We start from the raw sequence: 15,112 nt of genomic DNA, 5'->3' as shown, positions 1-15,112 counted from the left end.
TTTCTGCTCCGTTATCGGTCCACACCCCCTTTTCTTTGTATACCAAGTCGTCATATCTGTTTAGCCCACTAGGGGATCTTCCCTATCATTGTTTGTAACCAATATCTACTGCTTGTTTGTGCATTTCTGTGATTATTTAGTTAGCAGATAAATGATTAAGCCAATTGGTGTATGGATGATTCATGGTTTAGGCTGGGTTCGTGCAGATAACCAAGAATTCTACGACATTTGAAATGAGACTGACGTAAGGTAAAGAATAATTCATTAATAGAAGACTAATTGATCAGATATTAAAATATCTGAAGAGTTATATTCGGAAAAGTGTAACTTTGTAATCTGAAGATTTTCCGTGGTGCCCCGACTTCCTAGTTAATTAAATGTATATGATTAGTTTAATCACGTAATAATAATTACAGAGAATTGATTTGATAAAATAACAGGTCTTCACCTTCAATGATACTAAAGACACGACACTGTACATAAGGCAACTGTTGGGACCGCCCCAGCTGAGTTTTCTGACAGACCTCTACAGTGTGCAGAGTTTGTTGTTGTAACCTCTCCACTTCAGGTGTCCCTGGTGTTGAATTTCCACCACAGTAGGCCTCACTCTAGTCTTGTCAATAACTTCACACTTGAAGGTAAGGCCTCACTTTAACATTTATGGCTATGGCTTATCATGATAAGCCTGTTCAGCCCATAGGATACTGTACATTAAATGACAAACATGTTTTCCCACCCAATGTGGGATAGATACAAAATTGACCCACATCACTATTATGTAAATAGATCAATAAATGTTACATACCTCTATGCTGTCATAACATTATATTCCTTTGACAGGTATGCCTATTATGAATGATATGTTGGGTACCACATGAGCAAAAGTATGTGGACACCTGCATACAATGTCATTGTATGCTGTAACGTTAAGATTTCCCTTTTACTGGAACTAAGGGGCCTAGCCCGAACCATGGAAAACAGTCCCAGACCATTATTTCTCCTCCACCAAACTTTACAGTTGGCACTATGCATTCGGGTAGGTTCGCAAAACCCAACTTCGTACGTCAGACTGCCAAATGGTGAAGCGTGATTCATCACTCCAGAGAACATGTTTCTACTGCTCCAGAGTCCACTGGCGGCGAGCTTTACACCACTCCAGCCAACACTTGGCATTGTGCATGGTGACCTTAGGCTTGTGTGTAGCTGCTCGGCCATGAAAACCCATTTCATGAAGCTCCTGACGAACAGTTCTTGTGCTGACGTTGCTTCCAGAGGCCGTTTGGTTTGTATAGTGTATGTATACATCAGATATGGTATGTTTTTCTTCCTGTAGAATGCTCTTTGGTTCAGGGCTAGCCATCCTCCTCCTCCTGGCCACATCCAGTGCACAGACCAGCCCACAGCCCTGCCAGTGTTCAGCCCTACACCCTGCAGGACTACAGATCAACTGCAGCTCCCTGAGCCTCAGGGAAGTCCCACCTCTCTCTCCAGACACCACGAGCTCCACCTCCAGAACAACCAGCTGTCCACAGTACCTCCAGGGCACTTCGACAGGATGCAAGGCCTGAGAAGGGTCACCCTGTCTGGGAACCCTTTCTACTGTAACTGTGAAATCCAGTACCTAAGTACCTGGCTGAAGAGGAACGGGGCTGTCGTGTCTGGTGCGGTGCCCACCTGTGCCAGCCCAAGTAGTATCCTTCCCTGTAGCTCAGTTGGTAGAGCATGGTGTTTGCAACACCAGGGTTGTGGGTTCGATTCCCACGGGGGGCCAGCACAGAAAAAAAAAAAAATGTATGAAATTGTATGAAATGTATGCATTCACTACTGTAAGTCGCTCTGGATAAGAGCATCTGCTAAATGACTAAAATGTATGTAAATGTAGTGTGGCACACACAGCAATCACTGTGCTCAGTGATGCCTACTTTTCCTCCTGTGCCCAGCAGAGGTGTGCAAGGGAGGTGTATGATACCCTGGTGGAGGTGATGTTATGTGGGCTCATCGGCCTGCTGCTGTAGGGCCTGAGGCTGGCGAAGAACTCCACCTTCAGTCTGGACATGGATCAGAGACACGCATTGGTTTGAGGCTGACTCTCTGAAGTCGCTGAAGCCCAAACACAGGAGGACACTCCAGAGGCTTTCTGTTGTCTGAGGAATATGAGAACTCTGCCTCTCTCACCAGGCGACGCGAGCATGGGCGAGGGAGCATGAACAGGGCGTGACCAAAGTTAGGGAAAGCTGAACTTTATGCAAATACTCTGTGACATCGCGCCATTTTTGACCAATCGAAGCTCACTATAGCTTCCAGCCCCTACTGGATTGGCTGTTGATACCTAGCACTACCTATCTTGCTTGCTAGCACCCACATGAGGGTGAAGCTTTTTATTTATTTTACCTTTATTTAACTAGGCAAGTCAGTTAAGAACAAATTCTTATTTACAGTGACTGTAAGGGGTGCGTAACTGGTGGCAGGGAAGTCAGACGCAGGAGAGCAGAACTGGGTAATAACCGGAGCAGTTTAATTATCCAAACCAACGGCATCCAGAAATACAAAATATGGGTACAAAACCCGTCGCGCACCAGTCAAAATGTGCACAAGCACTTACAACAAACAATTTCACACACAGACATGGGGGGAACAGAGGGTTAAATACACGACAAGTAATGAGGGAAATGTAAACCAGGTGTGTGGGAAAACAAGACAAAACAAATGGAAAATGGATCAGCGATGGCTTGAAGACCGGTGACGTCGACCGCCACCCGAACAAGGAGAGGAACCGACAGCCTACGTGACAATGACAGCCTACACAGGCCAAACCCGGATGACACTGGGCCAATTGTGCGCCGTCCTATGGGACTTCCAATCACGGCCGGTTGTGATACAGCCTGGATTCGAACCAGGGTGTCTTTAGTGACGCCTCAAGCACAGAGATGCAGTGCCTTAGACAGCTGCGCAATTCGGAAGACATTTAGGTGTTGTACAATTTGCAAATATTGTTAACACCAGATAAGTGAGAATATTTATCTCTGAAACTGAAGATGTGTGCATGAGGACAGTAAGAAGAAAACCGGTAGGATATATGGCAAGAAGGTAAGCATGTTTTATTTTCTATGGAGTCATTTGTTTTCATGTAAACAAAGCCATGCTGTATCATCAGCACTGAAGAACAGGTAGCCAGCTTTTTTTATTTTCTTTTTTTAAGGCTACGCTATTTTCATTCATACAAGCAATATTGACAACATCTTAGAAAATATGTAACGCATCAACTGAAATGCATGGTTAATACACCTATGAAAAATAGCTTCTCTTATATTCCTATATTTTCTATAAATATAAGTGGCTAGATACAGTCTTTGCATCTGTGGTCAAAGTTCTAACGCATACGACAAATGGTACATTTACAACAAAGGGCAGGTTTACTAGCTCGGCAAGATATGGTAACATTAAATAAGAATGAATCGTTTTGTTCTGTGCAAATACAGGTTACATGGTTTACATTGCTAGAAATAATGTAGACAGCACAGTTGAAGGACGGCATTGCACCCTAAATATCAAATAGGTATTCTTACAGTACAGGGCCCGGTTTCCCAAAAGCATCTTAAGGCTAAATTAATATTAGAACCATCTATGGTTCTAATGATGAAATTGCCTTATATGCTTTTGGGAAACCGGGCCAAGTACAGTATAATGCATTAAATCTATCTTATGAAATGCATGCATAGATGTAACAGACAAAACGTATGGTAGACAGTAATATGGTCAGTTTGAGAAGGAATTGAAAACATGAATTACATAGAATTCATAAAAATATTTAGAACTTATTGTAGTCATTAAGATACATAAGACCACTTAAATCAAATTAACAATTTTAAAGATTGTCATAATCTTTGTACATAATCACAACTAAGAAAATAATTATTCATAATCCTATTAATAAGGCTTTCATTAAAATCAATTGCCAGTTGTGCAGAACTTAAATCGTTTTAAGCCCACTATAGAACAATACAACAGAATGAAGAGTTAAATCTCACTACAGTAATTTACACCGTTATGAGTTTGAATATGACTTATTAAGTTCCTTCCATGCCCAACGTAACTCAGTAAGTGGTGTTTCCCAGTTAAGGACAAAACAAATCTGAACAACACTAGATATTGATTAGTTGGTTGGGTCTGCTCTGTATCAATTTTTAAACCCAGAACCATAGAATTTGAATATAATCAATTCTAATTATATGGCCGGCACAGGCCAACCTGAGACCTCTACTAAGGAGGTCTCCATTTTTTATTTATTTTACCTTTATTTAACTAGGCGAGTCAGTTAAGAATAAATTCTTATTTTTAATGACGGACTAGGAACAGTGGGTTAACTGCCTGTTCAGGGGCAGAACAACAGATATGTACCTTGTCAGCTCGGGGATTTGAACTCGCAACCTTTCGGTTACTAGTCCAACGCTCTAACCACTAGGCTACCCTGCTGCCCCACTAGGCTACCCTACCCTCCATGATGACACCAATCTGAAAACATTACTGAGGCACAAACTTCTCCTGCTCAAAGATGAGCTCCACGGCGTCAGCCACGTCCTGCACGATGTGTCCGGGCTCTACCAACGCCGGGTCAAAGCGGAAGTCACGGTGCCCGTGAAACACAGTCTCCTTGATGCACTTGTTGGCATAAGTGGGCACCTCCGTGTGTGGGTTGTACACCCCAGTGCACACCAGGATGGACTTGCAGGAAGTGGCGGAGGGGGGTGACAGCTCGCTCTCCCAGGCGTTCTCTACGTGGTCGTTGTCCTGGGGAAGGGCTGCACTAGAGCCCGTGCCAGTGGCCATCTTGGCGACAGCTTTGGAGTTCTTCCTCCTGTTCCTCTCCTCTAGGTAACAACTGTAGAGGTTGGCCCCATAGATGTCAGTCATCAGGTTATCCCTGAGGGAGTAACGAGGCAAAGGAAAGGAAATCAAGGAGAGGAATCAGGTAGTACAGAAATTACATCCCACATCATGGACATCAGCATATCCAGGTGCAGGATCTTAATTTGACCAGTATTGTCGCATCAATATAATCCTGTAACAACAAGATTTGAACATTCACACTTTTCCACCGATGTAATGTTTGATCCGTGGTTAGGCTATAATTAGGCTATATGAAAAGTGCAATACTGTTAATATAACTGTAGTGCGGGTTTCAGTGAATGTATGTAAATCTCTAAGCTCATCTGCATTTCAAAATTCTCAGACACAACAGTGATCAAATTAAGAGCCCACACTTATAACAACTACTCTAGCTTTAAGATGAAATCTATCTGTGCTTTGAATCCCCCAAAAACAAACAAGTAATTATAATGATATGTTATCATTATGCGATTACCCATTTTTTACCTAGTAGTATATTCTTTCACGTAAAATAAATTGCCACCATTTTTGCTGTCAACAGTAACATGACAGGGGTCTTACCCAATAGCATAGAGGGAGGTGATGGGCTGTGTCCAGTTTCTCTCCACAGCCTGGCCTCTGATGAGGTACTCAGCAAAGTGGTAGGTCAGTTCACTGGGCTTCCCCATCAGAGCTTTGTACTTCACCTCTTTACCCGTTATCTTCTTGTAGATGTTCTCCAGGCACACCAGGAATGTCCCATGACCAAACCTGGAGTTCAGATCATATAAAACAGCAAACATGTAATGAAAACATGATCAATTAAACTAAGCAAGCTCATTCAACCGTTTTCTTGAAGGCCAGACTTCAATGAGCTTAGTCCCATTTTGCATCCAGGACATTAATAGATTCTATGGTGAAAAAAACAAATGTCTTTCTTCCGATTCATATCTGCCTGCCTTTTCACCACATTTCAATAACAGCTCTGATTCACTGTGGTTACCGTGGAGACTGGGCCTCAGCCATCCACATGAGATCCATGTTGCAGGCCAGCAGGGGGAGGTGGGGAAGCTTTTGGGTCTGGTGGGCTCCGCTCAGGTTCCCATTGGTCAGCAGGATATCAATTATCAGCTGGAGGTTGGTCTCCCATCGGATGGGCTCCCCAAACAGAATAACAGCTGGACCGGGAACAGAAAAGAAGTAGAATATGATGGATATGATATACAATTGCAATTACGGTGACAGCTCAACAACAAGATCAATCAGAAGAAGAGTATCCATTTACAAGCCCTCACCTTCTACTGTGGGAAGGTTGGCAATAGGACTGGACTGAAAAGAAGAAATGGAAGGTGCTTAGGAAAGCCTCTGAAATATAGCCTGTCTATGGATCTTGATGTATACATCGGCTCGAGTCTCACCGGCAGTTTGGGCCGTCTGTTGTGATCCACCATGTCCAGCAGAGGAAAGGATTCTCTCAACATGTCGATACTGACCACATTCTGGAAGCCCAAGCTTAAAATTATTAAGGATTACACCACCAATGTATAGCATGGTCATTCTAATCTGTCACGCCCTGATGTTTTACCTGTCCTTGTGCTTGTCTCCCCCCTCCTCCAGGTGTCGCCCATCTTCCCCACTTATCCCCTGGGTATTTATACCTATGTTTTCTGTCTATCTGTGCCAGTTTGTCTTGTTTGTTCAAGTCAACCAGTGTTTTCTCAGCTCCTGTTTTTCCCCGTCCTCCTGGTTTTGACCATTGCCTGTCCTGACTCTGAGCCCACCTGCCTGACCACTCTGCCTGCCTTGACCTGTCGTTTGCCTGCCCCTGTTGTTGCAATAAACATTGTAACTTCAACAGTCTGCACTTGGATCTTACCTGAAACCTGATATAATCAGCTTGTTAATTAATTTCTATGTAATTTTTATTTACCTAGGTAAGCCAGTTCAGAACAAATTCTTATTTACAATGACGGTCTAGGAACAGTGGGTTATCTGCCTTGTTCAGGGGCAGAATGACAGATTTTTACCTTGTCAGCTCGGGGATTTGATCTAGCAACCTTTCGGTTACTGGTCCAAAGCTCTAAACCACTAGGCTACCTGCTGCCCCGATATTCTCTTATCAAGCCAAGTAGATGCTTTGATAATGTCTGACAATACATATTGTATTTCAAAAGGATACTTTTTGGCAATATCCAGGACGGGCCCTTGTCCTGACACCAGAACACACTTGTCATGGTATTTCTTGAACATCCTCAGTGGACTGTGTGACATCATCACCTGGTCCATGGTGATCTGGTAACAAAAGCAACGGTCAGTTAGGCTGAGCCAGACCTACAGCAAGCAATAAGCAATATCTTCATGAGGACCTAATTGGTTTGATTTTCTGTGCAACGAGACACACATACAGTTGAATTTCATGTCAAATGGCTGTGTATAATGCATGTCATTGTCTACATCTGCTGGTCCTAATATTTATCCATCATATTGCTGAGAACTCGTTTAAAGTCAAAAGACAATGCACCAGATTAACATGTACAGCATGAGTGGCTAACTGCCCACACAGGGACTAGAATTAAATGATGTCTTAATCATTACAGATTGTGTGGCAGAAGAGAGCTGTGAGTCGGTGAGACACTTACAGGCACTCCCAGGATGTGCGAGAGCTGGTCCGCTTTTATCTGCCGCATACAATTCCCTGCGTTGGTGACAAAAACAACTGGTACCACAAATTGTCCCTGAGAGTTGACCAGTTTTTGGAATGCCTTTTTTGCAGCAGGGATGGGTATCTTTCCCCGGACAAGCACGCCATCGATGTCAAACAGCAGGCCAAAGCATGGCTGTGGCTGGGATAGGAAGAGAGAATGATTCATATGCCACATTCTAGATCGCTACATGACATAAAACTGTAATGTTGACATCATGCATCATTAGAAATATTCCACTCAACAATATAAGACCCATCCCCAAAGCATGGGTCTGAGTTGATACACAAGACAGGATGCAGGACCATGCGTGTGGTTGTTTTAAATATGAATTCAGACTAGTAATGATTTAGTTTCTGTATGTTACAACACACAACTATTTCCAGGGTGTTGCTCAACAGTCTTAGCCTCGTACGACCATCCTGAAGTCCCGTAAGTTTACAATCTGTTTCGCTATTGGTGTGGATCAGGCTACAACAGTCTAGCCTCTAGGTAGATGTGGAAGGATATGTGAATTGTGCAGGCAGCTCACATGAAGAGAAAAGAAACATAATATGTGATGTGAGGGTAGAAATTCATATGCCCTGTGATTATTGGGACTTTCCTCTTATCAAAGCCACTTTACTGACAGGCCCAATATGCCATATGGATACATATGCACCTCCAAGGCCTATTATTTAGAGAGAAAAAAAACATGATGTATTCAATTCATTGTAGCCAACATTACAGAAGGAGCTAATGATATGGGATCGTCATGGAACTGCGATCTCTTTTCCTATTCAAATGGCCCCTAACCACATTTAAACAAAACAACGTGGGTGATGCAGAATTGACTGCTAAAGAACAGTGCAACTGTGTGATTAAAGGCAGAAGAGCCCCCATGTGACACAGCAGAATGCAACATCAGAGGCTAAAGCGTCCACATTATAGGCAAAAAAATATCAGCCTAGGCTACTATAGGCCTATCGATTCAAGATCGAGATTTGGCATAAACAAATGAGACGATGTTTTGACATATTATGGACAATCTGATTGGTTTATACTGGCCATGATAACACAATTAAAATGTGCAACATGTGTCTATATTTTGTCAATCGTAGGTTTAATTCTCCAGAAAAATTACGATAGGTTGTGGATGTCTTAATTTGTGTTTCAAGAAAATACCCAATCATCTTGGGCGATAACATGCGGAGACATAAAAATGTGCCCGTTACGATTTTGAAAACTGATGGGGTGAAAAAACTAACATTTGGGGACAACAAAGCGCGCATCCCCAAAAATACCGGTGCAATGCTACATTCTTTGGTATTCCTATTACAAGGAAACATTGGCTACAATGTATCAGCTGACAGTGCAGAATTCATTTGGAAGCAACAGCTTTGCAGTTCGAATCGTACCTTGCTAACAGACACGGTTCCGCTAAACCCGCACTCAGAACCGGCAAATCCAGTTCTTCGCCTGACTTGTCGGTTACACAGGGCGTTCAGAGCACGGTAAAACGGCAGGAGTCCCCTCATCTCCGCCTACTTTCACCGGCGACCGAAAAATAATGAAGCACCAAATAAAAAAAGCTGGTTTGGGCTTGTTTTCTTCCGATTTTTTCACCCATGTATTTTTTCTATGCACGGCGAAATGACGACATATGAGGACTTCCTTTTAGTGCTTTCAAGACAACTGGGAACACGGAAAAAACGAGGTCAAATCATGACGTCAATGGTCGGCGCTCTAGAAAGATGCTCGAGTTTCCGACCTTCCAAATTCCGAGTTGGATTATCGTTCGAAACGATTTCCAGTCGGTGCTCGTTTTTTCCCCGCGAGGTCCCAGTTGTTTCGAACTCAGGTATTTTATTACGCACTGTTGAAAATCGTAAACAGCGGCAGAACTATACTGCGGCTCCAGCTGCCATTTTGAACATCAGGTGGAGCAATAGAATTGCAGGGGAAAACAGCAGCAAGAATACTGGCCATTTTAGAAGTATAGATTGAGGAATTTTGTCTACTGCACTGCACCAAAGTAATACAAGTGTATTAATTGACTTAATCGATATGTTTCAATGGATTTATTTCAATTTTCTGAGACCAAATAAGGGCCGAACTGACTGCAAAATTGACAACCGGAGAGCTGAAGCACAAGTGGGTCTTTATATATAGGCTGGCTAAATTTACACTGCAAGTGCCACCCAAGGGTAATTTGACATGGAAATCCGAGCTATGGGTTAGAGATGACAGGAGGATTCCCTATGGAGTTTGCCGCAATCTGTTCTATATTCTCTGGGAAGAAAACCCTGCCTAGTCCTGTACTATAACTGCTGACAATGCAGGGCCACCCCCAATCAATGAGTTTGTCAATTTGTAAAGAAAATGTTACACGACACATTTCTAGGGCAGGGTTGTTTAAGTTGTTCAACATAAAGAACTCAGAACTGCTGACCAATATATACACAACTACATTCAAGAAAGCAATACAAGACCTAGAAGAAATAAGCATTGAAATAAATGCAATCACAAGAATCTTCCTCCCCGTGCTCCTCCCGCTTTATTGATAGTTTAAAATTACATTTCTATGTTCTACGACTTCAGATGCATTTTCCTTCCGACTTAAAAACTGAGTACAAGCAAATTTGATTTTTTACAGTAGTCTAAGTGATATTGTACAAAAATAACATTTGATTTCTGTGAAAACATTCTCCATTCCGAAATAACTGCTAATTCTGATGAACTGACAACTATTTTTGTTGTTAATTGTACATCCAAGGTAAGTTTCCAAAATATTTTTTTGAGGAAACGTCTACCATGGTCTATTTACTGATACTCCTTTAAATTGTAAACAGATTTCTTTTTATAAAAGAACAGAAGATTCTTTAAATTCTTCCAAAGTGTAATGGCATTTATCGCTATAACATGCAGTTTGTTATCGCCCGGCACTTAGCTGCTTGTAGGGCCCAGATGCAAACAGCTCATATGTTGTGAACCGTTTCCCATGTCATACTCTCTTGGCCAACTCATGTTATCCCACTAAAACAAACCAAAAATAACCATACATGGAAGTTCAGGTTTCTTTTTACTCCCTTCTTACTGAGACTCGCTTTCCACAAGCCCAGAGGTCCTCTCTATCCCATATATTTAGTCCCATTCATTCATCTCTGTTCACCAGTGGCTTGGAAAGGGGGATTCTTTAACAAAGCATTATACATAACACCGCTACCAAACTAAACAAACATTTTTTGTATTGAATGCAGAAAGATTTTTTTTCCCACCCCTTTCTTCATATTACATGTTGAGAGGCTCACTGGCCCGGGACTAGCCTCTGTCAGCCAACCTTTGGCCAGTGAAGAGGATTCAGAGAAAAATAATACAACCAACCATCAATCAGAAAAAAATAGGAGGGGCAACAAAGGGCACTGATTATGCGGTGGCTTCGATGGTGCACTCTTTCGCCAGGTGGCCGGTGTTGCCGCATTTGTAGCAGTTCACCTCACTGGCTTTGCTGCACTGCACAGCAACATGGCCAATCTCGCCACACCTGGAGAGAGGAGAGAAATCATTAGGATTTCAGTCGACCAAGCACAAGAGTTATCATTTACATGGCTTTGGCGGAGACGGGAACTAATCTGGAAACAAAAAGCGGATGGACCATATACACAGCACAAACATACATATATCTTCATACACAGCATAACTACTTGAAAGCTTTTAAGACTACAGTAAACCCATTTACGTCCCCAAAAGAAGGGGGTACCAGAGGCTGCATGTCACTCTTGAGAAGACTTGTCGAAACACGTTGTGCGTTTGTGCTTTCAGCAGTTGTTAGTCAAGTTTGCTCTGTACATGGAAACATGCAAGTATGAGTCGTTACCATGTGTATTTGTTAAACGTTTTTTACAAAAATATTTTTACTATGTGGCCACTCACCTGTAACATTTGACTTTATCACAAAGTTTCTGGATGTGGCCAAAGCCACCGCAGGAATAGCACTTCTGCTCGTTGGCATGGTCACAGTCGCGGGCCACGTGGCCAGCCTTGCCACAGCTGTAGCAGCACTGCTCCCTCTCCTTTTTGGGCTCCTTGCAGTCCCGGGAAATATGGCCACTCCTGTGGCAGTTGTAGCAGGCTGAGGAGAAAGAAAAAAAAGTTATGTTAACGATTTGTTCTTTAAATTAACGTGTAATATGGCATTCTGTCAGAACTACTTCAAAGCAATTAACGGCATTGCTATCAATAATTAATACATATCTTTCAAAATACCATTATTCAAACAAGAATTTGTTTTATACAATGTTAATAACATGTAATAAACATTCTGAAATACCATGTGTCCCCAGATCCTGAATAACAGTAGGACCTAGTACATAGTGACAGTCACAAGGCTGCAAGTATTGCTCACTGTAAAGCTGAACAAGTCCATAACGGAACGACAAGTTTAACGTTAATAAAACTGGGAGTTGGGTTGACATAAAACCATTGGCATGTACTTAGCATTCAATAAAGGAAAGAAAAGTATTCTCACCATCCTCGGTCTGTTCACAGTCCCTGGCAATGTGACCTTGCTCTCCACAGCGATAGCAGAACAGATCTAGAAGAAAGGTGACCAAGGTTTACTTTATACTCATCCGCGAAGAAAACACTGGCAACCCTAACTCTACGGAGGAACATGTATCGTTCTGCTGCCATGTCAGCTAAGTTGACATTGAACTATGCGATTGTGAACTAAACCAACAGAATCACCTAACAGATTGTGACTAAGACAACCATGCTTTTTCATTTAGATTTCGCTGTGGTAACGAAGTGATAGGACTACGTGAAAACCCTGAAAGCAACCAACAGTGAGGTTATTCCCCATAGGAGAAGGCCTTTGTGCTCAGCAAACTTAAGGCAGCTGCTGATTATCGTTCATACATCTCTGCTTGACAAGCCAGTCTCACACACGGTGTAGAATGGGTGAGGTGTGTCCCAAAAACCAAGAAAAGTACCCTTTCCTCTTCCTCTGCCCCTGCCGCGGCCACGCCCCCCACTCCCAGCTTCAGGACAGTTCTTGATCCAATGCCCAGGACGGCCACATCGAAAGCACTCACTGCTGCTGCTCATCTCCATATCTGAAAAGAAAACAGAAAATACTTAACTAAAACCACACTTTTGGCAAGTCACTTCCAAAGCGGCAGGAATTCTAAGGGTATAGTAAATGATACATTCAACAGTGGAGTCAAGGTAGGATTGGCCAATAAAAGTTGGGCCAATCCATGGCTTGTTCCGACTCAATCAAGTGACTGACCAACTCAAGCTGTTAGCTTGATTATCAGCCCTGCCTACAGACATTTCAATTTCAACTTCTAGTTTTATTTTGACTTTGTCAAGTTGTCAACTAACGTGATTAAACAAAAATATGTCACTGGACGTAGGTTAAACGTTGGGTGGTAATAATACAATTCCCTTCTGTGCATGACTATACAAAAACGTTGTTTAACGTCACAATTTTGAGGCTGAAATGACTTGGAAACAATGTTGATTCAACCAGTTTATGCCCAGTGGATGGGATCAAGCTAGCTCGTGGCTACTATTCTAAAATGTAAAAAAAATAATGATCCGTATGCCACCTGAAATAAGCTACATTTCGTGGTGGTTTGGTCATGTCTACCCCTGCTTGAGCAAGTTGACATGCGGGCATAAACTATGAAAGGGCCTAACACGTTACCCTACAACGCTAGCGTAGATAGCTAGCTAGTAACGTCGGTGGCTAATGAAACACATGTCACGTCTGGCCAATTGATTAACGTTAGCAATGCTAGCTACCTAGCAAACACAAACCTGGTTAACTGCAAAATATGGCTTATTCTCCCTGACAATTTGATTTACCGAGGTACTTTCTATACAGACCCATTAAAAATGTAGTTATCCTCGGTAAAAACATGACCAGTGCATGAGGCTTTCTGGCCTTGTCACGTTGAGATTGCATTTTGCTACAGCTAGAAACCGCTGCAAACACCACCTCTTGAATGTGGCATTGCTAGGCCGCGCAGCAGCCATTCAACGTTCTAAAAATTGCAGTTACCAAGCACATTCACAAATACTTCGTTTCAATAGTATATTGCTAGACACATTAATCTGCCATATTTTAATGAGGACAAATTCTAATTTAATAGGGCTAATTTCCCGCGCATAACGACAAAGTCGAAGTTAGGCCACGGACCCAGTAACGTTAGAAAAGGCTAATGCTACCCGTTAGCTAACATCAGCGAGCCATTACCGCCATGAAAACACATGATTTCGGATATTTATTTTATGGCGCCTCTAAGTTTGATACTTTAACTAAGATCTAACATATTACAAATACACCGATCTTTTCTAATTAAATGTTTTTATTACTCACCTTACCTAGCTACGAGATTCTCTGCTGTTTACGCCTCCTCTCACCGTTGCGCCACATGCGGTGTGAACACGAGTTTCTAGTGATCATTCACACTATCCAGTCAAAGCTAACGCAGCACTTGGGCATGGTCTTTTTCCAGGACCAATAGCAAACGAGCGCACTTGGACACCTCCTCCATAGAGTGGCGAATCACTGAACAAGACAGCAATTATGTCCCGCCTCCCAAGTTTCCAGTTCCTGCGGTCTGCTGTCAAATCAAAGGTGATCTCATATTGCCATATTTTGATGTTTCATTTGCCATATATTACACGTAGAATTGCTACAATTATAGCCTAATACAATCATGTAGCCTAAGAACTTATCATTCCTCTATGGATATATTCTAATAGCTTTCCACCTCCAAATATCACAGTAAAAGAGCTGTATGTAGGCTAAAATGCATATTATGTATCAGTGTTGACTGACACCAATCTTTTCGTGGGCATGCAGGTAATCAATCAAATACAATTATTTGGTATTCAGTATTGAGCATAGCTAATGACCTTGGATCATTTTGATATAAGGTAAAAGGGTCTATAAAGTGTAAGAATATTAGTGTATGGGATAAATGGATGCAGACTGACCCATCCCGTTCCACACAGAGGTTGCATCATAGATTGGCTATTTGAACACAGTGCTGGTCAGTGAGACAGACGTTACACTGAATCATGGAGGCTAAGCATTTCAGCTCACTGCTCTGAGTGCATGGTCAGATCAATAAGTGGGAAAGATGCAATAATCCATATCTTAAGGTGGCCTGCACAGTCATGAACGTGGAAAGGATAGGCTGATTTCACTATGGTGATGTGGGATATTGAAACCCTCAATACATTGTTTTTCAAAACTCTACATTCTCTAAATTGAATTTCATCATTTTGGTTTAGTGAATACCAGTGATTGGACACTTTCCCCTGAAATAATGGTTTTCTGTTTTCCTCCCAACACTGCAGCTGACGTTGCACTGGGATGGATGATTAGACTGCATCCTAATGGGATACCTTAAGATCGTACACTGATAAAGCCCTGCCCTCTTCCTCTTAGGCTGCTTACAAAGTGTTTGCATTGGTATTTCCTGGTATTTGTTGCTGTCAGGATATGAATTAGGTAGTTGCTGGAATGGAGATTAAATCAAATATATGAT

General features: G+C 42.3%; 2 protein-coding genes and 1 pseudogene across 3 annotated transcripts; 1 reads left to right on the top strand and 2 right to left on the bottom strand.

Annotated features, from left to right (window-relative positions):
- Positions 1-1,334: 1,334 nt before the first annotated feature.
- On the top strand, positions 1,335-2,148 carry LOC115168896 (platelet glycoprotein IX-like; annotated as a pseudogene).
- A 2,251-nt stretch (positions 2,149-4,399) lies between these two features.
- Positions 4,400-9,700, bottom strand: LOC115168397 (haloacid dehalogenase-like hydrolase domain-containing 5). The gene is made up of 8 exons (XM_029723633.1): positions 8,966-9,700; positions 7,506-7,709; positions 7,046-7,158; positions 6,285-6,378; positions 6,162-6,195; positions 5,870-6,044; positions 5,449-5,637; positions 4,400-4,921 (listed from the first exon to the last, which is right to left on the bottom strand). The coding sequence occupies exons 1-8, from the start codon at positions 9,083-9,085 to the stop codon at positions 4,522-4,524; spliced, it is 1,329 nt and encodes a 442-aa protein (XP_029579493.1). The 5' UTR covers positions 9,086-9,700; the 3' UTR covers positions 4,400-4,521.
- A 384-nt stretch (positions 9,701-10,084) lies between these two features.
- LOC115168398 (cellular nucleic acid-binding protein) lies at positions 10,085-14,025 on the bottom strand. 2 transcript variants are annotated; one of them, XM_029723634.1, is made up of 5 exons: positions 13,933-14,025; positions 12,539-12,661; positions 12,076-12,141; positions 11,481-11,679; positions 10,085-11,091 (listed from the first exon to the last, which is right to left on the bottom strand). In XM_029723634.1, the coding sequence occupies exons 2-5, from the start codon at positions 12,657-12,659 to the stop codon at positions 10,974-10,976; spliced, it is 504 nt and encodes a 167-aa protein (XP_029579494.1). In that variant the 5' UTR covers positions 12,660-12,661; positions 13,933-14,025; the 3' UTR covers positions 10,085-10,973. The 2 variants fall into 2 exon arrangements, with proteins under 2 accessions (XP_029579494.1, XP_029579495.1); XM_029723635.1 differs by having other exon boundaries at positions 13,938-14,025.
- Positions 14,026-15,112: the final 1,087 nt, after the last annotated feature.

Source organism: Salmo trutta, chromosome 30 (assembly GCF_901001165.1).
Source record: "Salmo trutta chromosome 30, fSalTru1.1, whole genome shotgun sequence".
Taxonomy (NCBI): domain Eukaryota; kingdom Metazoa; phylum Chordata; class Actinopteri; order Salmoniformes; family Salmonidae; genus Salmo; species Salmo trutta.
The sequence above is the reverse complement of the archived record's forward strand: the minus strand, read 5'-3'. Positions and strand labels throughout refer to the sequence as shown.

What these genes read in the sequence shown, in the direction of transcription:
- LOC115168397 (XM_029723633.1), bottom strand. Translation starts at nt 9,085, where the DNA reads ATGAGGGGACTCCTGCCGTTTTACCGTGCTCTGAACGCCCTGTGTAAC. An exon ending in GTCCTGGATATTGCCAAAAA is followed by an intron (nt 6,379 to 7,045) that starts GTATCCTTTTGA and finishes AATAATTTTAAG; the next exon opens with CTTGGGCTTCCAGAATGTGG. An exon ending in GCTGAGGCCCAGTCTCCACG is followed by an intron (nt 5,638 to 5,869) that starts GTAACCACAGTG and finishes TCTGAACTCCAG; the next exon opens with GTTTGGTCATGGGACATTCC.
- LOC115168398 (XM_029723634.1), bottom strand. Translation starts at nt 12,659, where the DNA reads ATGGAGATGAGCAGCAGCAGTGAGTGCTTTCGATGTGGCCGTCCTGGG. An exon ending in GGGCAGAGGAAGAGGAAAGG is followed by an intron (nt 12,142 to 12,538) that starts GTACTTTTCTTG and finishes CCTTTCTTCTAG; the next exon opens with ATCTGTTCTGCTATCGCTGT. An exon ending in CTGTGAACAGACCGAGGATG is followed by an intron (nt 11,680 to 12,075) that starts GTGAGAATACTT and finishes CTTTCTCCTCAG; the next exon opens with CCTGCTACAACTGCCACAGG.